Source organism: Hypanus sabinus, chromosome 8 (genome assembly GCF_030144855.1).
Source record: "Hypanus sabinus isolate sHypSab1 chromosome 8, sHypSab1.hap1, whole genome shotgun sequence".
In the NCBI taxonomy this organism is placed as follows: domain Eukaryota; kingdom Metazoa; phylum Chordata; class Chondrichthyes; order Myliobatiformes; family Dasyatidae; genus Hypanus; species Hypanus sabinus.
Genome location: NC_082713.1, coordinates 56153831 through 56178286, shown reverse-complemented (window position 1 = coordinate 56178286; position 24456 = coordinate 56153831). Strand labels below are relative to the sequence as shown.

The following is a 24456-nucleotide window of genomic DNA, read 5'->3' as shown; positions in this document are numbered from 1 at the left end:
ACCATTGAACTCCTCGTCTTCCTCTACTCTTCCCTATAAACTCCAAGCTCTTGAAGCTCCTCTAGCTTCAACTAATTATGCATTATTTTTCCTTAATGTGTCTCTTCATTAGTGAGTCAAAAATCAGAATTGCAATAGACCATTATGCATTCAGTTTCCATTTATGCACTTATTATTATTCTATGTGCTTCCCTTCCAAGCCAGTGCAGATCTCAGCACTTGTAATTGGCTTCCTGGTTACTATATTGCTTATCATGGAATATATTTTCCCTTCATTAATCACAGGGTGGAAATATGAAACCAAGTTACTTCAAACTTGCTATGTGCACTTTAGTGTTTTGACATGATTATTGAGTACCAATACCAAAAAGTCATTGGGAACTAGATTTTTTTGACTGTCCTTGCTAATTGCACTTAAATGTTAAACTACATATGAGTTGCTCAGCTTCAGCTGTCATCCCCAACATGGTGGTGATGTATGGAAAAAACGGCACCAGCAAGATGGACAACTTGTTTGAGGGGTAAGTTGGAATGTGGATTGGGGGCCAAGAAAAAGCACTGATAGACGCATAGGAGCTTGAAAATACTATAGCACCAAGCTATCCAAGGCAGATATTTCTTATAATATCAGTTTCTATAATCTTGCAGAGTCTCTATCACAACTGAAAATGTAAGCCAATATCCACATTGGAGAAAAACATGGAATGATTTCAAACTCAGCTGTACTAATGATGATAACACAACTTGTATACAGAGTTCAATTAAGTTTGCTCCGATGTTGCAGATTTCTGTTTGTGCTGTGGTCTGTCTTTGTTTTTAACATAACAAGTATAAGTGCTGAATCATCTGCATCAAGCAGCAAGGTTAACTCAGAGATGAACTTTGTTATTGGGTGATGTAATGTACTGACTAGTGAAAGCACTGTTTTTCTTCCCAATCAACTTCTTCTGTGAAGCAGGAAAAAGTCATCCTCAGTGCTCCTGTGTTAGGACGAGCCCTCTGCTAGAATTGTTCGTTGTTCCTAGTTAACAGCTCTAAAAATAGCATGTATGTGGACAAAAGGTGAAGATGGACGAATCTCAAATGGTATTGCCTGGCCACAGTCCTCAGCTCCTATATTTAATTCCCCATCAATATTGGTCCTCTAGAAGCATACTTGAAGATGGGGAGAGTCTAGCATTGGAGAGTTGCTCAGGCCTGTCAACCATCAGTTGAATTCCTATGATCTTTTATAGAAGGGGTGGAGTGAAGGGTATGGGACCTTTTGAGTTAATAAATTTAATTCCTTTGATCTCAATCTCTGCCAAAATAAAAATGCTGACTTGGGGTTTATTTAGTGCATAGTTCAGATATCAAAGGTGCTGTAGTTGCATCTTGCATTTTTGTAAGCCTATCTAAAATGCTTATCATTTTTATCAGGCAGCTAAATTATCAAGTTTAATGTGAACTTTGCTACTTAGAATTAAAATGCGCTGATCCATGAATTCTTACAATAATTTAAATCAGCTATGTGCTATGAACCTTGTACTGCTAAGATGGACCTCCTTAACCATTGGTTAGTTTCTCAAAAGTAATTTTGTAGTCAGCAGCTACTAAGGTATTTACAACAGTGAGATAAGGGCCTAGATGTGGAGTCAGCAACTGGATGTGTACTTAACACTGTTCCAGCTCAATAACACTCAAGGCAGGGGACGTCTGCAGTTCCTAGCAGCTCCTGTTGCATGTTTAAGCATAACAATCAATATTGTATAATAGAGAAAGCACTGCAGAATATCCGTTTCACACTCAGGGAGGAGACAGATTTTGTTCCGTTTCATAACTGTATTGTGTTGCCTGCCTCCTATTAATTTTCATTTTTGTAGGATTCCTTTCCATTGCTATGCATTACTGTACAACAGCTAATGAAAATTAAAACCTATTTAAATGCCCTGGTCAAGGCCACTTCTTAGTTGTCTGTAAATTATCCATCTGCTTGTCCAACTTGCCACTTTGGATGAACAGAAATTAAGATATTAGGATCCATGTTACTTAGTCAACAACTCCATCTATGTTCCAGGGACTGCCTAAAGCCATTATGCTCTCCTAATCACAAACAAGAGAAAATCTGCAGGTGCTGGAAATCCGTGCAACACACACAAAATGCTGGAGGGACTCAGCAGGCCAGGCAGCATCTAGGAAAAGAGTACAGTCGACGCTTCAGGCGGAGACCACTCTCCTAACGGTTACTGATACTCCTTTGATTTCTCATTCTAATGACTGTTGTGAGAATAACCAGGATGTACAAGACAATAGCCAGTATTCCCATATTCGTGCAAATTCGTAGGAAGAGAGGGAAGAGGGAAGCCAGGTGGAACATTTATTCAGGTTAAGGTGACCATTGTTAATACTGAGGCTTTTCATCCATTCAGCTGATCCAGGAGTATGAGAAGCAGGAGTAAATGAGGATTATTTACACTATTAATGATTTCCATTAATAGACTGTGATGCCATTCATTTCAATTAAGCCCCAGGACTCTGCACGTTGAAGAAGAGTTTCCCTTCCTTCCTGCTGGCAGAGTTGGTCCTCGATTGCTAGATTGCTATTTAATATTGCAGTAAACCTTGATCAACATACACAAAATGCTGGAGGAACTCAGCAGGTCAGGCAGCAATTATGGAAGTGAACAAACAGTCGATGTTTTGGGCTGATATTGAAAGGTTCAGCAAGTGTTATTTTACAATGCTGTTATACCCTTGTAGGATGACAACCACAAAGTTGGAGTCAGCAATGTTATGGAGTAAATTAACCTCTAACTTAGGTTTCTTCGCTGAAATTACAAAATTGGAATGTTGAAAATAATATTGACAAATGTTAAGGTGATTATTTTCTAATTGTGCTCTTACTACCAATATCATCTTAGTAACACGTACAAAAGCTGGATGAACTCAGCAGGTCAGGCAGCATCTGTTGAAGTCAGTAAATCATCTTAGTAAGCTTTTTTAAAATTATTATCAAATATAGCACTACCCATGTCAACTTCCCTACATGATTTTAAACTTTGTTTTCTAATTGCCAAGTGGTTTATTTTATAGAAGCCAATAGAGCATGACTATTGCAATTGATTTTCCAAGCCTATCCCATCAAGACTTACTCCTCTTTCCTAAAGGTAGCAAAATGCAGGAATAAGCAACCTCCAAACAAATATTCTGTTTTCTGTACCCCAGCTCCCTTTATCAGGTATTTAATACCTACCCCTAGTGCTCAGCCTGATACAAATCTGATGAGCTGAGTCTTGAAATTGTCAATTGACTTTTGACAGAGATAGTTCCAAATCCCAATATTGTAAATCTCTAAGCTACGTATTCGAAGATTGTAGTACCTTAGTCCAAATTCCACCTCTAGAGGAATTTATGTCCAAAACCTGCAATCAACAAAATCCACTTTCCTTTACAAGTCACTGGACAACACAAATTGCATTCAAGGCAGAAGTTTAATATGTCAGCTTAACACCATAGCTGGGCACTGACGGTCATAGTCTGTGAGGAAACCACAGACTGGTACATGCAGCAAACTACCATTCAAGGGACTGTTTTAAAACCATTGCATGAAAGCTGTCATCTTTCTAACCATGAATCAAAATAACAATGTACATAGAGCTTTAATTCACAATGTGGGGAGTTGGATTCTTAACCATTTAATTTTAAAGAAAACTGTTTACTGAGTTAAGTATGTTAGTAGTTGAAGGCTTTACCTCTTGTACTGTTCTCCATCCACTAAGCTGCAGTAGTAAGGTCAGACTAAGCTGTACATGAAGGTGCTTGGAATTAATTGCTGCAAGGTGCCCCATTGTACATTTCGACTCATCAATGGATGGCTACCAAAGCTTATTTCCAACAATAGCAGAGGAAGAGGAGCAGCTGTTGAAATGTCAGTGTGAGGCACTTGACCTGTGTGTGAAAACCAGCAAAATGATGTTATTTTAATGAATGACATCTTTTTGGTTCTTTTCAGTGGTTTGAGAAGATCAACATTACAATGGCCTCAAACATCAGCCACATTCTGAGTAACGGAATACACAATAAAGAGGTTTCTTCATTTCACTGAAGACTTTATAATCACAAATCATGAGTGGTTTACCTGACAGTACCTGGTATTTTTGATTGGTTAGTCTGCACAGTTTCTTAAGTTTGGGGTTTCACACGCTCCTGGGAAATAGTTGATTGCAGAGAGAGGTAGCAGGTGGGACATGAAAACTGAATTTAGTACACTCAGTTTAATGAGAGGGAACTGATCCAAGGACAGGGGCTAATTTTAGCCCAACCTGAAAGACTGATGAGGTTGCATTTGCTACACATTTACCCCTTGTCCCGTTCTATTTCAATGAAATGCAAAATCAAGTAACATGTAAAGTGCGTGGCCGGTCCAATTCCCAAAACTTTCAAGGAAGCAGATTCAGTCAAGCTTCCTGCCACGGCTTCTGCTCCGGTCTCTGCTCAGTGACTGTCGCTCAAAACTGGATGAAAGGATAGACTCGGCTGAAGACACCCACGGAAGTGAAATGCCTACTGGCACATCCTGTGCAGACTTACACAAGGGGAATAGGCATGAAGTTGGCTGGGGGGATGTTGAGGGGGCAGTCTGAGCCCAAATGATATCAAAGGGGAAGTCTGCTTTCAGGAAAAGATGCATATTGTGATGAATGAATGAGCATCACATGTGGTGGCTTCATGTGGAAGGGGTTTATGCTGACCTTACTGCAACACAGTAGATGGTTCTTTAGCTGCTGAAAACATTCTGTGTCTCTTCTCAGGAACTTGGGGAGACTTACTATCTAAAGAGAATTGGTGTCTACATAGTATGAAGGTGCCATTTACTGATGCAGACTGTCAGACTGTCATGTAAACCACAGGCAACAAACCAAATCCAAATCAAAGTATTCTTACACTCTAATGGAGTTTAACTGTGATCAGCTTGTGATGTTACTGAGACACAAATTCAGAGAAGAAACTCAAATCGAACTTTACAGTGGTGGCTTGATAATCAGACCTTTTTAAAAGGATGACAGCTCATGATGGTCAAGAAAAGCAAGCTCTTCCCTCTGACTAACACAAAACTCTGAAAGATACAATATTTTGATTGAAATATTTCAATTATTTGCACTAGCAAATGAAAATGGAATCTTTCACAACTTCTAAAATACCCATTTGTTTACGGGGGGAATGAACAGCCTAGTATATAACTCATCTCTAAGACTGGACAGGTCCCCATTCAGACAAAGCTGGTTCATCCCAGATTAAGGGCAGCTACCATAGTTCAATTGGCCTCATAGCCTCTTGGGTGGTGTTGGAAGTAATTGGATGGTTTGTGATTGGGAGGTAAAAAGGAGTGTAGATTCAGTTATTGATTGAACCCTAAGACATACTGATGGAGTCTGGGATTACCTTCAGTCTTGTCAACTCTTCCCAGATGTAGTAACCTGTTGAAAACACAGGAAACATAGCTACATTAACATTCACAAAATAATCCCATCAAGCATTAAGAAATTAAAAAGGAGAAAGAAAAAGAGGGTTTTGTAAAAATTAGTCATCTGGTATCTGTGGAAAGAAGCTATAACATCTCTTCATCAGAATATACAACTTAAACCCAGAACTCATTGTAGTTATTCACTGAATGTCATACAGTACTGGTCGGAATAACAAGCCACCCTGTAATTAACAAGATCATGATAATCTGCATGAAGCTCTGATTTTGATGACTGTCCTAGGTGATGGACTGATGACCTGAGAGAGTATTGGGAGTTGTAACAGTGTCCTTGATACTCTAGGTCAACTTAACAGGACATTTGTTAAATCTTCATTGTGTGACACTTAAAAAATCTAACAGAATACAAGGAGATTTACTCCTGGAATAAATTTTGCCAAAATCCGTATTGTGCTGGTCTAAAGTGTAATCGGAGGTGACTATTTCCTGAAGATACAGTGATGCCCTATATATATATGAAGTTACATGTGAAATTTTGGCTGTAATATGCAACTTTACTGCTTTATTACATGCTATTTGCAGTATTTTATACAACATACTAAATACAATCTTGGGATGTTTTGACATGTGCCTGATATTAGAAACAAAAGCTTCACTTTATTGATATTCAGTTATCAATTATATCAGTGGAAGCAAATGCCTAAGTAAAATTAATTTATTAACATTGCTGTATAATTAATGTCACATGAATATACACAATTTCTCTACTGATATCCTCAACATTTATTCTGAAGTTTGATGTTTCTTGCATTGGTTCCATTTTGATAAGAAACAGCTATGTCTTATCTGTTAATAAACTTGTCATCCTATACATGTGTCTGCTAATACTCCATTCAAATGTCTAAATAAGTGAAAGAAATTGATGCATTCAGGTAACAACTTGAGCTAAAAATATATAACTGTCCAAAATACACCCAGCGAGAGGAATTGTACAAATGAGAAAGAAATATCTTCTTGTGTTTCATTTGCATTTCTTCAGGAAGAACAAACTACATATTTTAGGCTACTGAGTTTGACTTCATAACTTTCCTCTTTGGGAGAAAAAAAAGATAACTCTGCCATGTGAGAGCCTAGTTCCATTGCTACTTTTGTCTAACTAATTTATGTCTTGTTCTTAGGGATATATGCTGACATGCCCTGGTACTGCCCAGGAAGTCTACAGCAATGGCAGCGCCAACTCTTCCCCTTACATGAATGGTAACAGTAAAGAACACGAGGCTCAGAACATGAAGAAAATCCAAACGATTACATTCCAGAAAAGTACAAATGAACCTATGGTATGTCAGCTTTCGAAAAAAAACTATTCATGCTGCTCTTGAATCAAAATCTTACCTACTCTTCTATGCAGAACAAAAAACCCACTTCTTTAATAGTAACTGTGCTCTCAGATTTTGTCCAGAGCCATGGTGGAGGAATTCCTGCTCAGCAGCTGTTTCCAGCTCTTTTCCCTTCATCATGGAATGCATAATGTTCTGCTCGACCAAGAGCTGCGTTTCCCGATTTACTTCCCGTATTAAACTGATTATTTATCTCTGGCACGACAGCTTGATTTTCTACAGATTTTATCTCTTCTTCACAGCTGCTACACATTACATCTATTCTTCAATCGCCTCCAAATGTCTGCTGCTTTGCTGGCTGAAATTCTTCCCTCCACACAGAATACTTCTTGCAAATCACAATTCTGAGATTGTGAAAGGTATTTTACGTGAGTGAATTCGTTATGAATTCTGACTCATTCAGAACAAGACACACATTTTCTATCCCACTGTCCCTCTTCTTGGAAACCTCCAATGGATTACTACTACCCAGCTCCTCAATTTGAAATCCTTGCCTTCCCTTCAATCCTCCTATGGACCTTGGCATCATAACCTTTATAAATTTCTCTAGAGCCCAATTTAACCTCTGCTTTCATTTAGTTCTTAGCTCTGCAGTTAGTGGCAAAACTTTCACAATCCTATGCAGATACTTTGGAATTTCCCCTTTAAGTTCCTTTATTTTACTACAACTTCAAGATGTTCCTAAAATGTACTTCCCTGCAATGGCCCCTTCCTTACTCATTCCAACTGTGGTTCAGTTTAAGATATTCAATCGTGCTGTGAAAAATGGAATTGTTGTTAGACTGAGGTTAGTAGACTCAGTAAGCACATATAAAGAATATGATGATCAGGTAGATCACGTCATCAGCATAGGTAACATTGATCGGACATCATTACTGTTAACTAGCAGCTCATCTGTTCAATCAGTGTCTTCTTCAATTCTGCACACCTGAACTTTCATCAGGAAAGAACTCCTCCCGAGGAGCAATAATGGAAGAGGAAGAGATGAGGCAAGTTAAACACTTTGTCAGACATTACTAAAGAAGTCGAGTGCAATAGCAGTAATACAACCTTAATTCATCACAGTCACACCGTCCCTTCCCCTGGTTTCTTCACTAAACGTCATTTGCTTGGCCTCAAACCATAAATAAGTCATCACAAACTCTAGAACAAATGTATAAATAAATCATGTTAAAAAGCTGAAAAGCATCAGCAAATCAGCCTTGTGCATTTTTGTAGTTCCCACTTCCATATCCATCTGTTTGTCTCAGCATTCCTGTTCAGTTTCATCCCATGACTTATAGCTTGGCTGGTGAAAGATAGCTGCCTTTCAGTCCAGGGGAGTGCGGGTCACCGTGGAGACGGGGCCTTGGCAGCACTGAGTCCAGAAGGCACCACCTTACCTGGCTGACTTTGGGAGTTGTGAGAATTTGAACTCTATCTTCCCGAAGGAGGTTTATCATTTGCATTCCACAAGGCTTGGTCGTTATTCTAGCTGAAGACTGTGAGGGTGGAATCATGAGCCAGCACATCTTCCTCATTGCTATCCCAATTGCAGTCTATTACTCGCACCTGATATCGAAAAGGATGCGGAGAATGGGGAAGCATACTGCATGGACCTATGTCATTTGGGGCTTGTAGATCAAAAAAGCATGTGTAGATTGAAAGGGTGGTGAGAGAGGAAGACTGGGAATGAGCATACAATCATCTATTTTTCCAAAAAAAATGTTACAAACAAAAACTTTACAAATGCCTGAAGTTATCAGCTATGAAAGAACTTTCTTAGTTCCTGTTCACAGCATACTTTTGCCTGTCTCATTCCTTCAGTGCAGTGCTGCTGCAGGTAGAAGAGTTTCAGCCCTTTGGTTGGCTACAACTGTGCCAAAGGCCATCCTGGTAATAGCAACAGTGTCTCCTCCCATTGGCTTCAAATAAGAGGTCAATTCTCACCCCCTCCAGGTAGATTCCTGCTGACACCACTTAGGCTCCACATAATGGCCCAGCCCAGAACTCTTCACACTGCCCCTGTATCCATTACAACCCTTCCGGGAGCGTGGCATGGAGGGTAATGTACAGATGCAGAGAAGCACAATAATCACAAGCACTTGGGCACAGAGAACATACGCAGTATACGTGAGTATGTGCAGATACTTGGTCATCTGCACATAAGCACCAACACTGAAACATGCACATGCAAAACCAGTCTTCAGTTTGGTACAAAATATTATCTCTTATCTACAGTTTGAAGGGAGTTTGCAGATTTCTGGATGGAGATACAGTTAATTCCATTTTTTTAATCTACAGGGAATTACCTTGAAAGTGAACAACAAAGGGCGCTGTGTCATTGGAAGGATTCTTCACGGAGGGATGATTCATAGACAAGGTGTGAAATCTTCAAAGTTTCTGTCATCCTGGTTATACGCTCACCACATCAGAGAGACTTAATTGAAACTAAAGTTTTTCAAAATTCCAACCTTTCTTCCACTCTCTTTGTTAATTCCATGAGCATACAGTGTATGAGCATATGAAAGAGAAGCAGGTGGACCATTTAATAAGATAATAACCGTTCTGATTAAACTTCCGCTCCACGCTTCATTTCCACCAACAGAAGTCTTTCATCTTTGCTTATCAATTACTGAGCTAATTCTACTTCTGCTGTTCTTTGAGGAAAGGCTCACAACTCTCTGAGAGCTATGAGTTTCATTCCATCTTTGTCTTAAATAGGTGATCCTTATTGTTGCAGAGTGACCCCTGGTTCTATGTTGTCCAACAACAGAAAATATCCTTTCAACGTCTAGAGCTACTATATTATGTGGGCCTTGTATAATTCAATCTAGTCATGCCCCACTCTTCTAAACTGCAGCTGACCTAAACCAGGCTCCCCTTTTCTGTGTGTCCCATCTTCATGGTGGATCATGACACTGAGTATATCTCACCCATAAGTGAGTCAGTAAATCTTTGGTTACATTTTTCCCCGATCCAGAGAAAGCGAAAGACCAAATGTTACATCCTACAGGTAAAGCCTACTGAAACTAAGCTTTTACGCAATAATTTTACACATTCATTTTAAAAGTGGTCTTTAGGATCATTACAGTTCACTTGCTGACTAAATACACTTGCTAAATCACTTAACAATAATTCCATCAGTGAACTGCATCAAGACTCCACTGTTGGGTAGGTTTCTGCCAATAAATTCAATACTAACTTCCATTAGCTGATTGGACAAGTATGTGAACAGGGAGAATATGCAAGGTTATGAGGAAAGAGTGAGGAATATTGATTAATTCAATTGATCTAGAGGTACAATAGCCTTTAGGTGCTGATTGGGATTGTGTAGAATTACGATTATTACAATTTTGTGATTGAGGAAAAGTGAATGTTGTGAAGATGCAGATTGTAAACCCCAAGTTACAGGTATTTTAGAAATGAAAATATGCATTTTCTAAAGTTTTGATATATTGGGTAAATAATGCTGCGATTGTCATGCCCCATGCTAGCTGCCACTTTAATATCCTTTAATATCAGTTTTAGATCTCTCTCAAATCTGGATTCAACCTTCATCCACTGCGGTGAGAGAGACAGGCTAGCCCTTTGCATCCTGCTGAATATAACTCAGCACTTTTTAAGTTGATAGGAAGCCTAAGGCAAAATGCCTTAGAGAAGTCTAGTTTTACCACCGACCCTATCCCAATAGCAAGAAGATGCAGAACCTGAATGAAGATTGTGTTCAATTCTACATTTTTGAAGTAATAGCACCCTCTTTGCATCTCAGTGAACATTGGAATCTACTTAGCTCCTGCAGTGACAAGGAAGTCCAGGCATCACCAGCTTGCTCTAATCTCATATTTCCATGGCCTGGTGATATTCAAATCGTGTTTCTTGATTTACAGGCACACTCCACGTTGGTGATGAAATTCTTGAAATAAATGGCAAAAGTGCATTGAATCAAACAGTGGAAGAACTGCAGTCACAGCTGGTAAGTACTGAGCTCTACAGAGCCCACTCCAGCTCACAAGTGAACCTTCCCGTGGTGTGGACAGATATGTGAAATTCTCTTTTATCTTTTTAGCCTAATAGTTAGGGGTGAGTTGAATTTGGGCAACAGACACAAAATGCTGGAGGAACTTAGCTGGCCAGGAAACACCTATAGGAAAGAGTATAGTTGATGTTTTGGGTCAAGACCCTTCACCAGGAATTTGGGCAATATTGACTAATATTCTAGAGGACCTGGACTCTCAGTATCTTACCAGCAGAAGACACAACGTGGCAAAACATAGCCTCTCTGACCCTAATGACATCACTTAGGACAACGTAACCCTCTCAAATGGCACCTCATCATTTACCCCTAGTGTTCATTCCCTACACCACTGGTACACAGAGTCTGTAGTGTGTGCTGTTTACAAAATGCACTGCTGTTACTGCATCACAAGGAAAAGGATGATAGATGGATGGGACTGCCATCAACTTCAGCCTCCCTTACAAGTCATACTCAGTACTAGTATGGACAAGCATCACTGCTCTTTTCATTGCTGGGTCTAAATGCTGGAACACCCTGGCTCATCAGAGCTCTGGTATGCCATCAGCAGAAAAAAGTGCAACAATGCTGCAAAGAACAAAAATAAATTAACACTAATTTAGCCATTTTCATCAGAATTCAGCCTGTTTGTGACAGTGCAAACGATAGAGACCTGAATAATGGAATCTACCTGGATAAAAACTCCTGTATTACAACATGGGATTTGCAAATGGTTCCATCTTCACAGCCTGGATTCATGAAACATTTGGTAATGCATTGTCGACATATCATGCAAACATGACGATTCTGCATTCAGGGGGGAAAGCAGCTTTATGAGGAGCAACCATTTGATGACATTTTTCTGTTTATATTACAGAAGGAAATGATGGGAACTGTCACCTTACAGGTTCAATCCAACTACCATTGCAACCCTCTGTCTTTTGAGGTGAGTTCGTAATATGTCAGACTTAAAACCTGACCTATAACCCCCAAGTTAACCATACCAAAATGGATTCATCTACGAATATTTTATTATCAGTTGGGAACTGTTGATGTTCCTTCGGTGAACAACAGATTTGATTATTCCTTTTTGGTGAATTAGTTGGTCTTAAAGGAATGGGAAAGGTGCCACAGGATCTGGTTTATGTCATTATTCTCTATTGACAGCGTCAATTCATTGTTAGTCAGCCTAACTCAAAGAAGATATAAATAATAGCCGTTAGAATGAGCTGTCCAAGTAAATCAATGCTTTCAAGAATAGCCAACTCTAGACATTTTTCAAAAAGAATTAGGCCACTGCTTCTTTGTCCAGCATTAGGCATATTTATGTAAGCAAAGTAGACAGTTACCTTCTGTTGGTCTGTATCGTTCCTCAGGCTTATTGGAAGCAGAGATAAAATTGCAATGATGCAGTACTTATAAGCCATAAGATATAGGAGCAGAATTAGGCCATTTGGCCCGTAGAGTCTGCTCTGCCTTTCAATCATGGCTGATTTATTATCCTTCTCAACCCCATTCTCTTGTGTTCTCCCCATAATCTTTAATGCCTCTACTAATCAAGAACCCATCAAACTCTGCTTTAAATATATCCAGTAACTGGGTTCCATAGCCATCTGTGGAAATGAATTCCACATATTCACCACCTTCGGTCTAAAGAAATTTCTCCTCATCTATGTTCTAAAGGGATGTCCTTATATTCTGAGGCTGTGCCCCCAGTTCTAGACTCTTCTACTCTTGGAAACACCCTCTCCACACGCACTCTCTCTAGGCCCCTCAGTATTCGGCAGGTTTCAATGAGATTCCCTCCTCACTCTTCTAAGCTGCCATGAGTACATGCCCAGAGCCATCAAATGCTCCTCATGTATTAACCCTTTCATCCCCAGGATAATTCTTGTGAACATCCTCTTGACCCTCCCCGATGCCAGCACACCTTCTCTCAAATAAGGGTCTCAAAATAGCTTACAATAATCGAAGTGTTCTCTGACCAATGCCTTACAAAAGCTCAGCATTACATCCTTCAATACGTCATTCAGGAGGTTACTCACCACACCTAAAATAAATAGTGACTGTCAGTGAATGGTTTGCAATTGTAGGGCATCCTAACTGAGCCTAATATTACAGTACAGGCACTCCCCAGGTTACGTATGAGTTCTGTTCCTGAGTCCAGCTTTAAGTCGGATTTGTACGTAAGTCGGAACAAGTACATCTGGTATTATTTAGCGTCAGTTAGTCAAACGTTTGTCATAGTATATAGCATATATTTTACCTTTCTATGCATATAAAACACTTAAGAAACATATGTATTCCAATAATTAAATCACTGCGTTGCTTAGTAATAATTGTAGCTTTCATCGGGGCAGGGTCTTTCAAATGCTCCATTATTCTCACTTTATCCTTTAAAATTGTTCCGATAGTTGACCGACTGTAGCCTAACGCTTTTCCAATGACCGATGGCATTTCACCTCTTTCCAAACGCTTTATTATTTCCACTTTATTTTCAATTGTGATCGCTTCCTGTCAATGGAACAGAAACACTGGCGGTGGCAGCTCCCGAGCTTTGCCGGCTCCCGAGGTCCGCTGGGTCCTAAGGACCACCGCACTGAGACAGACTAAATGGGACAAGTGAGGGCTGTGCTGGGTTTGGGTATTTGATCCTCCACAATATTCCGCGTGGGAATTTAAACTGGAGGTGGCAGTGTTTTTTTTACGAGGTCGAGTTGCGAGCTCAACATCAACCTAGCACGGATGGTACGGGAGTCACTGGATCGACATCAACCCGGCACAGGAGCGGTCTGTCACCAGATCAAACTCAGAAACCTCCATTTTCCAGCCCAGCGCTGATCTCACTGCGCCAGCAGCCAACTGGAATGGGGGGGGGGGGGCAGGGTCAGGGTGAATCTTACTAAGAAAATTTTAAGCCAAGTACAAAGTTAAACACTCAACACAGTGTCAACGGCAACAACTTAAAATGGCGGACGGCGTCGTAATCTGACTTAAAATGGTGGACGGCGCTCTCCTTCCTCGGTTCGTAAGTACAAGTTGTCCTTAAGTTGGATGTTCGTAACTCGGGGACTAAATCGGCTTGAAGATTCATCTGAGATACATCTAAGCCATATCATCTGATAAATGATTCAAAAGGAACCATGCTTGTTCATTCATTTGCTGTAAGCTATGTACACAATATCAATAACTGTCCTTGCGTAAGAGTGACACAATACCGTACAAACCAAGAGAAGTATTGACATCTTCCTGATCTATAAAGTTTCACTATAACATCTTTTAACACAGTCATCATCTAACCCCACTTTACTAGGTAAGAAATCAACATATAGGTAGTTAATTTATTGCTGAACTGAAATTTTCTCACGGATTTTTGCTTCACAGGATGTTTGCTTAAATGAGCCACCTCTAAGTAATATTGTCTTAAATCCCTTTCTCACTTTATCTCCATTTCATCCTATTGGACTCCAGACCTCAGTAATGAAGCTGTATATCACATATTGCTTTCAAAATTGCTGTGGGTTCTATTAAAGTAGATTTAAGCCTTGACCGAGCCCTGTTAAGTATCCATTTTCAATGTTTAGAATAACCCTTTTACCAGCTTACAATTAAATGTGCTACATTTTGTTAATAATGCTCAGAGTTTGCAGTCATTAATTCCGGGCATCAGTATAAATCAGCAATCAATATCTGTGCATGCACAGTCAAAAGCAGAAACCAGAAAATGTCATCAGCAGAGATAACCTGCACCGTTTTATGGTGGGCTGCTGGGGATATTCCCATTGACACAGCCTGTAAATCACACTAAATATAGAGTAATTACCCATTAATTGCACATTTAAAAATGATAATAAGGGAGATTTTAGTGATCTAATTGGCAATAATTGTAAGTGAAGACCTGCTGGTTTTGAAAAATTAACTTCTAAATATGTTTGCTTAAAATAAATTGTTGGAAATATGGTTTTATATCTCCTCCTTGGTTTATACCTCTCCCTTATGCCCAGTTGATTTTCCTCATCCTTATTTAATTTGGAGCATAAGACATAGGAACAGAAATAGACTATTTGGCTCATTGAGTCTATCCCACCATTTAATCATGGCTGATTTCTTTCCCTTTTAACCTCATTTTCCTGCCTTCGCCCCGTAACCTTTAGTACCTTTACTAATCAAGAACCTATAAACTTCTGCTTCAAATACACTCAATGACCTGGCCTCCACAGCTATCTGTTGCAATGAATTCCACAGATTCACGACCGTCAGCTAAAGAAATTCTTCATCATCTCTGTTCTAAAGTAACATCCTTGAATTTTAAAGCTGTGTTCTCTGGTCAAAGGTTCACCTTGGAAACATCTTCTCCACATCCACTCTCTCCAGGCCCCTCAGTATTCAGTAGGTTCCCTCATTCTTCTAAACTACAGTGTGTGCAGGCCCAGAACCATCAAACACTCCTCATACATTAACCATTTCATTCTTGGCATCATTCTCGTGAACCTTCTATGGACCTTCTCCAACACCACAACATCCTTTCCTGGGTATGAGGCCCAAAATGGCTCACAATACACCAAGTGTGGTCTGCCCAATACCTTATAATTTCTCAGCATTAAATCCTTGCTGTAATATTCTAATCCTCTCAAATGCATTCACCTTCTTTACTAATGACTCATCCTGCAAGATCCACAAAAGTGGCCTCAAAGTCATCAATTCAGCCATCCCGATCATTAACGTTTAGCACGAAAGTAGGGGACCGAACATCAACCCCTGCCAGTAGTCACCAGCAGCCAGCCAGAAGAGGCTCTCGTTATATCCACTCTTTGCCCTCTGTCAGTCAGCCAATCTTCTATCCATTCTTGTATCTTTCCTGTAATTCCACGAGCTCTTATCTTATTTAGCATCTTCATGTGCCATACCTTGTCAGAGACCTTCTGAAAATCCAAATAAACAACATCTCCCGATTTTCCTTTGTCTATCCTGCCTGTTATTCCCTCAAATAGTTCCAATAGATCTGTCACGCAAGATTTTCCCTTGAGGAAATCATGCTGACTCTGGCCTAGTTTATCATCTGCCTCCAATTACTCCAAAACCCTATATTACTAACTCCAACATCTTGCCAATTATTGAAGCAACTATTATTTCCTGTCTTTTGCTTATCACCCTTTTTAAAAAGTGGAGCGACATTTGCAAGTTTCCAATCCTCTGGAACCATTCCAGAATCTAATGAGTCTTGAAAGATCACTACTAATCCTTCAGTTACCTCTGTTCAGAACCCGGGAGTGCAGTCCATCTAGTCCAAGTAACCTATGTATGTACCTTCAGATGTTTCAGCTTCCCAAGCACCATCTCCTTAGTAATAGTGACTACACTCACTTCCGCCCCCTGACACTTTAGAATGTGATGCATCCGTTAGTCTCGCGAGATGATGGATCTGCGCCTGGTTTAGGGTGCAGGCCTGGGCAGGGTTTTATGGAAGGCCGGCAGTTGCCCATGCAGCAAGTCTCCCTCTCCACGCCACCGATGTTGTCCAAGGGAAGGGCAAGGGCCAATACAGCTTGGCACCGGTGTCATCGCAGGAGTTGCCAGAACGAGGTTGAAGACAATGTCGGATTGCCTTAGGGACTCCAGCTCCGGATTTGTCCTCAGGGTTTACTCCTGAAGCCTTTCCCATGAGTGGGTATGGCCGCAAGGCAGCGGACGTTTCAACTGCTTTCCCAGGCTGACGAGCTCCATCTACCCAAAGCACTGGTTTTAAGGCGCCAGGACCCGCCTTCGCCCCTTCTCCTGTCAGTAGAAACAGTTCTGCCGGACTTAGAGGCTAAGCCACACAAGAAGGCCAGGAGCTAGACTTGGTTGTCAGAGGCTGTTTCTTAGGCACATATAAAAATATTTCTCTGAAGTGAAGATGCTTTGAAAACTAATGAAACTAAAAGTTTCATATATCAAAAAGATTATTATAAAAAGCACTGAACAGTAAAAAAACTAAATCAAGTCAATATTTGGTGTGACCACCCTTTGTCTTCAAAACTGCTGTTTTATAAGAAAATCTGCTGATGAGTTGTTCCAAGTTTCTTGGAGAACTTGCCACAAGTATTCTGCAGACTTTGTCTTGTTTGCTTTTGTGTCTCCAGGTAATCCCAGACAGCCTCAATGATGCTGAGATCAGGGTTCTGTGGAGACCATACCATCTACTGCAGAACTCTTTGTTCTCTTTTTGCTAAGGATAGTTCTTTATTACCTTGACCATGTGTTTGTGGTCATTGTGCTGCTTCAGAATGACTTTGGGACCAATCAGACACTACCCTGGTAGGATTGTAAGATGGATGAGAATCTGCTTGTATTTCCATTAATTCTGACTGGATCACCAACTCCATTTCTAGAAATGTAGCCCAAACCTATAGGGAGCCTCCATTGTGCTTTACTGTTGGCTGTAGACACCCGCCCATTGTAGCTCTCTCCAGCTTTTCTCTGGACAAACTGCTTCCTGTTTGAGCCAAAATTTTCAAATTTTGACTCATCTGTCCAGAGCACTTGCTACCATTGTTCATCACCCCAGTCCTTGTGTTTTGTACCTAGATGAGTCTCTTGGCTTTGTTTCCACTTTGGAGGAATGTCTTTTTGGCAGGAACTCTTCCATGAAGACCACTTGTCTTCTGACAAGACTTCTCCAGACTATACAGGGGACACTTGGGTCCCAGTGGTTTCTGTGAGTTCAGAGCTGACAGCAGTGCTGGACCTCTTCTGATTTAGAAGGGATGTCAGTCTGATGTTCTCTCATGTGCTGCACTCAGTTTCAATGGCCGACCACTGCATTTCTGGTCCTCAGCCTTGCTTCCACGTCATACAGCTCAACATATCACTGGGTCTTACATCTCTATTTAATTTATCTCACTGGTATCTTTTTAGTTAACTAATATATTTTTAAAAACCCTTACTTGTTCTTGCCTGCTACTCATCTGTGCTGGCTTACCAAAGCCTCCCCAGCCAAAACTTCAGACCTCAGTATTCTACATAACATGTAAGTTCTTGAGCATGTTCTAAGTGTGAAATATGCTTCCTGTTTTTCCTCACTTCCTGGTTGTAAAATCTAAGACTAATTATTTATGACATCTTTTTTTTCAGATGTACATGAGAGCTCAGTTTGATTATGATCCAAAGAAGGACGATCTAATCCCCTGCAAGGAAGCTGGATTAAGTTTTGAGACCGGTGACATCATCAAGATCATCAGTAAGGATGATCCCAACTGGTGGCAGGGCTGTCTGGAAAGTACAAGCAAAATAACTGGACTAATTCCCTCACCTGAACTGCAGGAATGGTACGCTTTGTTCCTACTAAGCTGTAAAGGCAAAGAACAAGTAGGTGGGAGAACATAGTGATAGAAATGAAAAAGAGAAGTCTCTAAGGGGGCAATAGCAGCTCTATAAATTATATTTCTTTCATGCTTAGTTCTTTCTTTCTGTCTTCTTTGTCACTTTCTGCACTTCCGTTTCTTTCCTGTGTTTTTTCGCCTCTTGCATTTGTCTCCCACATTCTTCTCTATATTATCATTAAATCATTACAGTAGAGTCTGCTATGTCTACACCAGTTCACCATCGAGCAGTCTATTCTACTTTCTCCACTCTTTCTTAATGTCCTTGTAAATTATTTGGCCCCAGGCCCATCTAATGTTTTGTAGAAAACCTTCTTTTCTTCCATCATCCTTAGAAGCATAGATCCAAATCACCACTCTACATTAAAAAAAATTCTGATCTCTTTCTCTGTTTTTACTCTTCACTTCAAATCTGTGCTTTGTGGTCTGCAACATTTTCCATATGCATATCCAAAGTCATCCTGTGTTGTACACCTGTCATCTTTCCTCTCAACGTTCTCGGCTCCAAGACCAACCACAGCTTTTCCAGTCTAACAAGGCCGAAATCCCTTACCCAGAATCATCCTCCTTATGATCTCCCTGGAGTGTGATTGCCAGAATCCAGCACAATGTTCTAGTGGTTGCCCAACTATTGTTTTATCAAAGATTCAATGTAACTCCTTGTCTCAGTTTGTGAGGTCCTGCAACATTTTCTGTTTCATGGTGAACCAGTAAGGTTTGGACTCTTTGAAGGAGAAATTCACCCTCAGTTGCTCAGTGTCTTGTTCAAGGTTCAAAGTAAATTTATTATCAAAGTACATATATGTCATCATATACAATCCTGAAATACATTTTCTTGCAGGCATACTGAATAAATCTAACAACCAAAATGGAATCAATGAAAGACTTCACCAGCAGAGTGTCAACCCGTGTGCAAAAGACAGCAAACTATGCAAATACCAAAAAAAGAAATAATAATAATAATAGTAAATAAATAAGCAATTGATATTGAGAACATGAGATGAAGAGACCTTGAAAGTGAATCCATAGATTTTGGGAATATGTCTTTGATGGGACAATGAAGTTGAGTGAAGTTATCCCCTTTGGTTCAAGAGTCTGATGGTTGAGGAGTAATAATTTGCTGAACCCAGTGATGTGAGTCCTGAGGCTCCTGTACCTTCTTGCTGATGGCAGCAGTGAGAGGAAAGCATGGCCTGGATGGTGAGCATCCTTGATGATGGATGCTGCTTGCCTGTGACAGGGCTCCATATAGAAGTCCTCAGTGATGGGGAGGGAATGGGCTGTATCCAGCGCTGTTTATAGGCTTTTCTGTACAAATACATTTATGTTTCCATACCACACCATGATGCAACCAGCCAGTATACTTTCCACCACACACCTATAGAAGTTTGTCAAGAGTTTTAGACATCATGTCAAATCCTCACAAACTTCTAAGGGAGAAGTGGTGCTGCCGTACCCAGTGACCTTGGTGCATGTAATTGAGGATGAATTTCTAACCAAAAGGAGAATGCTTCAGTTAGTAATTAAAAGAACCAATGGAATGGTGGTGCTTAGTTTAGATGCTTGATTATAAGGTGAAGTGAGTTGTGAAGTATATGGTTGGCAGGAAATGCCAGCCTTGGAAACTCGACAGATATTTGCCAAGGCAAGGCAAGTTTATTTGCACAGCACTTTTCAAACACAAGGCAGTTCAAAGTGCTTTACATAGAACAAGATATAAAAATCAAACATCAAATTTCAGACAATATAAAAGAGAATAAAATCACAGAAAAAATAGATATGATAAATAGATTAAAAAAGGAAAGAGAGTTACAGTGCAGGAAATTCTAATTAAAAGCTACAGCGAAAAGAAAAGTTTTAAGCCTTGACTTAAAAGACCCTGAAGTTGGGGCGGACTTTAAATCTTCTGGAAGGTTATTCCAGATATGTGGAGCATAGTAACTAAAAGCTGTTTCACCAAGTTTAGTTTTGACCCTGGGGGTGGTAAGCAGACCTGCCCCAGACAACCTGAGAGCTCGGGAAGGTTCATAATCTAGCGAGAGATCGGAGATGTATTTTGGCCCTAGACCATTCAGTGCTTTATAAACCAGTGGTAATATTTTAAGGTCAATCCTCTGATGGACAGGAAGTCAGCCTAGTGATCTGAGAAATGGACTGATGTGTTCTACTTCCCTGGTCTCAGTGAAGACTCTAGCAGCAGTGTTCTGAATGAGCTGCAGCTGTCTGAGGGATTTTTTACAGAGACCTGTGAAAACTCCATGACAATAGTCAAACCTACTAAAATAAATGCATGGACAAGCTTTTCTATGTCTTACTGAGACATAAGCCCTTTAACTCGGGCTTTATTTTAAAGATGGCAGTGGGCTACTTTGTAATTGTCTTAATGTGGCAGTTAAAATTTAAGTCAGAGTCCATCACAATACCAAGGCTTGGCTTGTGGTCTGTAATGACTGGGATTCTAAGTAAGCATTACCTTTAATCGTTTATTTTTGGCACCAAAATCAATTATTGCAGTTTTCCCTTTGTTTAACTAGAGGAAGTTTTTGCTCAACCAATCAGTGATTTGGTCAATACAGTTTTTTACTGACCATAGTCACTTTATGCTGTTATATAAATCTGAGAGTCCTCTGCATAACTAAGTGAAGATATTTTGTTGCTTGCCTTGATTTGAGCTAGAAGGAGCATGTATATGTTAAACCGAAGAGGCCCTAGTATGGATGCTTGAGCGCACATTTTGTGTGTGTTGCATGTCATTTTTGTTTGGTCAAATATGTAGCTGCCAATCAATACAAAATAATTTAAACCACTTTAGGACTATACCAGAAAGTCCCACCCAGCTTTCCAGTCTGTCCAGTGATGGCCATGGTTAACTGTGTCAAAAGCAGCACGATAATCCAGTAAAACCAAACCTGAAAGTTTACCATCATCACGGTTGAAGCAGCTGTCATTTAAATCCTCCACCAGAGCAGTCTCAGTACAACGGTGTTGCCAAAATCCAGACCGGAAAACATCCTTACAATTGCTTAGTGCCAAAAAGCTAACGAGTTGCTGATAAACAACCCTTTCAATAATTTAACTTAAACTTGGTAAGTTTAATACTGGCCTTCATTTATTAACTACTGAGGCAGCTAGGTTGTTCATTTTTAAAAGAGGCTTAATAATTTCAGTTTTCAGGGCCTTTGGGAAGCTGCCTGATAGAAGTGAAGTGTTGACTATTTGCAGAATGCCTGGCATCATGCAACTAAAAACATTTTTTTAAAAAGGCTGTAGGTAAAATGTCAGGGGAACAGGAGGAGAATTTCAGGTGTAGCACAATTTCTTCTAGAGTTTGAAAGTCAATAGGTTTGAATTGTATCATCTTAACTAAATTAGTTCTAAGTGAGTGAGAGGACAACACTGACTTCTGACGTGAGGCAGAGACACTAACGACTTGTCTAATCTTCTGAATTTTATCACTAAAAAAGAATGCAAGGTAAAATGTCAGGGGAACAGGAGGAGAATTTCAGGTGTAGCACAATTTCTTCTAGAGTTTGAAAGTCAATAGGTTTGAATTGTATCATCTTAACTAAATTAGTTCTAAGTGAGTGAGAGGACAACACTGACTTCTGACGTGAGGCAGAGACACTAATGACTTGTCTAATCTTCTGAATTTTATCACTAAAAAAGAATGCAAGGTAAAATGCCAGGGGCACAGGAGGAGAATTTCAGGTGTAGCACAATTTCTTCTAGAGTTTGAAAGTCAATAGTTTGAAAGTCAAAAGTCAATAATGACTTTGTCGTTAGAAGTTCAGTTGCTACTGATAGAAGAGGATGTGTGAGCCTAGCAAATAAGGCAAGTGCATTATTGCTGTTTTTGTTTATAATATCAGAGAAGGACTACCTTACATGTCTCACTCTAAGTCATAGATGCGAAGAGTTTCTTTATAAATGTCACAATGGACCTGGAGTTTTGTTTTCCACCAGCTGCGTTCAGCTTTTCAACTCTGCTTTTTGGAGTTTAACCAGTGAGGAGTTTCTCCATTGCTGCTTTGTTTTCCTCCCAGAAACTACTTTAACTTTTGTGGGGGTAATTACATCAATGATATCTGTAATTTTAGAGTTGAGATGGTCTACAAGATCATGACAGAAGCTGGAGAGGGCAAGTGTGGGAGAAAAGGCCTGTGTGAATAATAGCTGGGTGTTTTCAGTAATATACCATTTTGTGATTACCTCAGTTTGAGCGCCAGTGAATAGAGACATAGTAATTTCAGTGAAAACAGAAATGATCAGAAAGAGCAGCTTTGGTCACCACAACCTCAGAAGTGTTAAAGACCATTGGAAATGACTAGGTCAAGGGTGTGGCCCTTACTGTGTGTGAGCCCTGTCACACACTGTGTCAGTCCATAGTTGTCTAGGATGCAGAACAGTTCAGGTGGAAACAAGAAGGTGGGGAATCTTAGAGAACTAATAACAACTGCAAATTGAATGCACTTAGCTTGCATTCCCTTGAGTTTGAGGTAAAGGCTGATTAAATTAAAACACTTTAAAACATGCCACCACACACAGTGGTTGGGCAATGTTAGAAATTAGCAGACTAACTATCCAGAGATCCAGCATCAAATCCAACCATTGCAGCTGTGGAATTGAAATTCTGTTACTAATTTGAGAAAATGGCATCTGTCTCAATAGTAATGACTGCAAAAACTCTATTGTTGTAATGTTTACTGATGCACTTCAAGCGAGGAAAACTCCTTACCTTGTCTGGCTCATGGAGCGTGGATTGACTTTTAGGTGGCCCAGCAATCTATGTTAAAATAGAGAAAGGGCAAAACTAGGTGAACGTCTGACCTCTACCCATACACTGATGGACACAGCAAACTTGCTCCTCACAAATTATCAGATGTCCAGATTATCAGCTATTCCACAGCTTCTTCCTCTCCACCATCAGATTTCTGAATTGTCCATGAATCCATGGATATTCCTTCACTATTTTTGCACTAATTATTTATTTTTATGTTTCTTATTGTAATCTATATTTGTAAGCATTACACCACAACACTACATTTCATGATTTATGTCAGTGATATTAAACCTGATTATGATTCAGAAGCATACGTAATAGGCAATATGTCCTCCACCATAATCCTGTCTCAACAGCAAGACAGGCCTGTCAGAAGTAGTGGTACAGAGGCAGCAAAGAGCAAACCTTGGTGTTCTCAACATTGATGGCAAACCCTCTGAAGTCTCATGGCACCAGAAACATGAGCAAATAAACTGCCTTCTGATTTCCACCTGTCATCTTCCCTCAGTGCTTCTCCATGTTGAACGTTTGGGGGAGAAACCACAAAGTTACAAATACATGGAACGTGCTCTTGGCGGGGGACTTCAATGTCCATCAGCAACAGTGGCTTCATAGCACCATCATGAACTGAGCTGGCTGAATCCTGAGAGACACAGCTGTCGCATGAATGTGTGGGAGGTGGTGAGTGACCAAACAGGAGGGATGTACCTATTTGACCTCACCTTTACCAGTCTAACTGTGATGGATGCATCTCTCCTTGATAGCATTGGTGGAAGTGACTATTGAACAGTACTTATGGGGAGCCAATATCACATCATCACATCAAGTTCTCCCACCCCATCATGTTAGGTGGCATTATAATTGTGCTAGGTACATTAAACTCAGAACAGGCCTGACATCTCCAAAATGATGTCCATGAGACTGTGAGAAATGGCTCAGTACTTTCCTCAACCATTTTTATCTGGCTTAGGAGTGCAGAAAGGCATGCCAAGAGCAGCATCTAAAAAAGTACCAGCCTAGTAAAACTGTGGCACAGGACTGCATGATTGCTATCAGTAAAATAAAAATGCTTGGGGCAGGCAAGGCAGTTTCCAATGAGCAGATCAGATCAAAGCTCCATGGTCTACCACAACCAGTTGTGAATGGTGGGATAGAATTAATCAATTAACTTGTAGACACAGCTGGAATAATAACACATTAGAATTGTCATAGCAGATCACAGGGCAAATCTCACAGATGTGCACATACAGTACATACCATAATGGATTCCAAAATAATATACTTGGGTACAAATCCAGTATGATCTAAAATGCCAACTCTCTATTTCTTTCTACAGATGCTGCTTGACCTGCCAATTTCCTCCAGCAGCTCGTTTTTTTATTCTTCTCTCAGACTCTAGCAGTTAGTTTCTTCATATTAAAGTACATACTTTTCATGTTCTTTGCTAATCTGTATTGTTATAG

The 24456-nt window shown here is 40.1% G+C and overlaps 1 protein-coding gene and 1 long non-coding RNA gene across 3 annotated transcripts in view; one reads left to right on the top strand and one right to left on the bottom strand.

Moving 5' to 3' along the window:
• LOC132398170 (55 kDa erythrocyte membrane protein-like) overlaps positions 1–24456 on the top strand; it is a 50407-nt gene that overhangs the window by 13925 nt on the left and 12026 nt on the right. Inside the window, exons 2-7 of one of the 2 annotated variants that reach the window (XM_059977232.1) lie at positions 3992–4066; positions 6640–6798; positions 9142–9220; positions 10728–10813; positions 11730–11798; positions 17966–18159. In XM_059977232.1, the coding sequence (XP_059833215.1) occupies positions 3992–4066; positions 6640–6798; positions 9142–9220; positions 10728–10813; positions 11730–11798; positions 17966–18159 (662 nt within the window). The remainder of the gene's footprint in view (positions 1–3991; positions 4067–6639; positions 6799–9141; positions 9221–10727; positions 10814–11729; positions 11799–17965; positions 18160–24456) is intronic. The other variant, XM_059977233.1, reaches the window with a different exon arrangement.
• On the bottom strand, positions 3195–24448 carry LOC132398171 (uncharacterized). The gene is made up of 3 exons (XR_009513563.1): positions 22949–24448; positions 5422–5456; positions 3195–3927 (listed from the first exon to the last, which is right to left on the bottom strand). It is a non-coding gene; the product is annotated as an uncharacterized LOC132398171 (long non-coding RNA).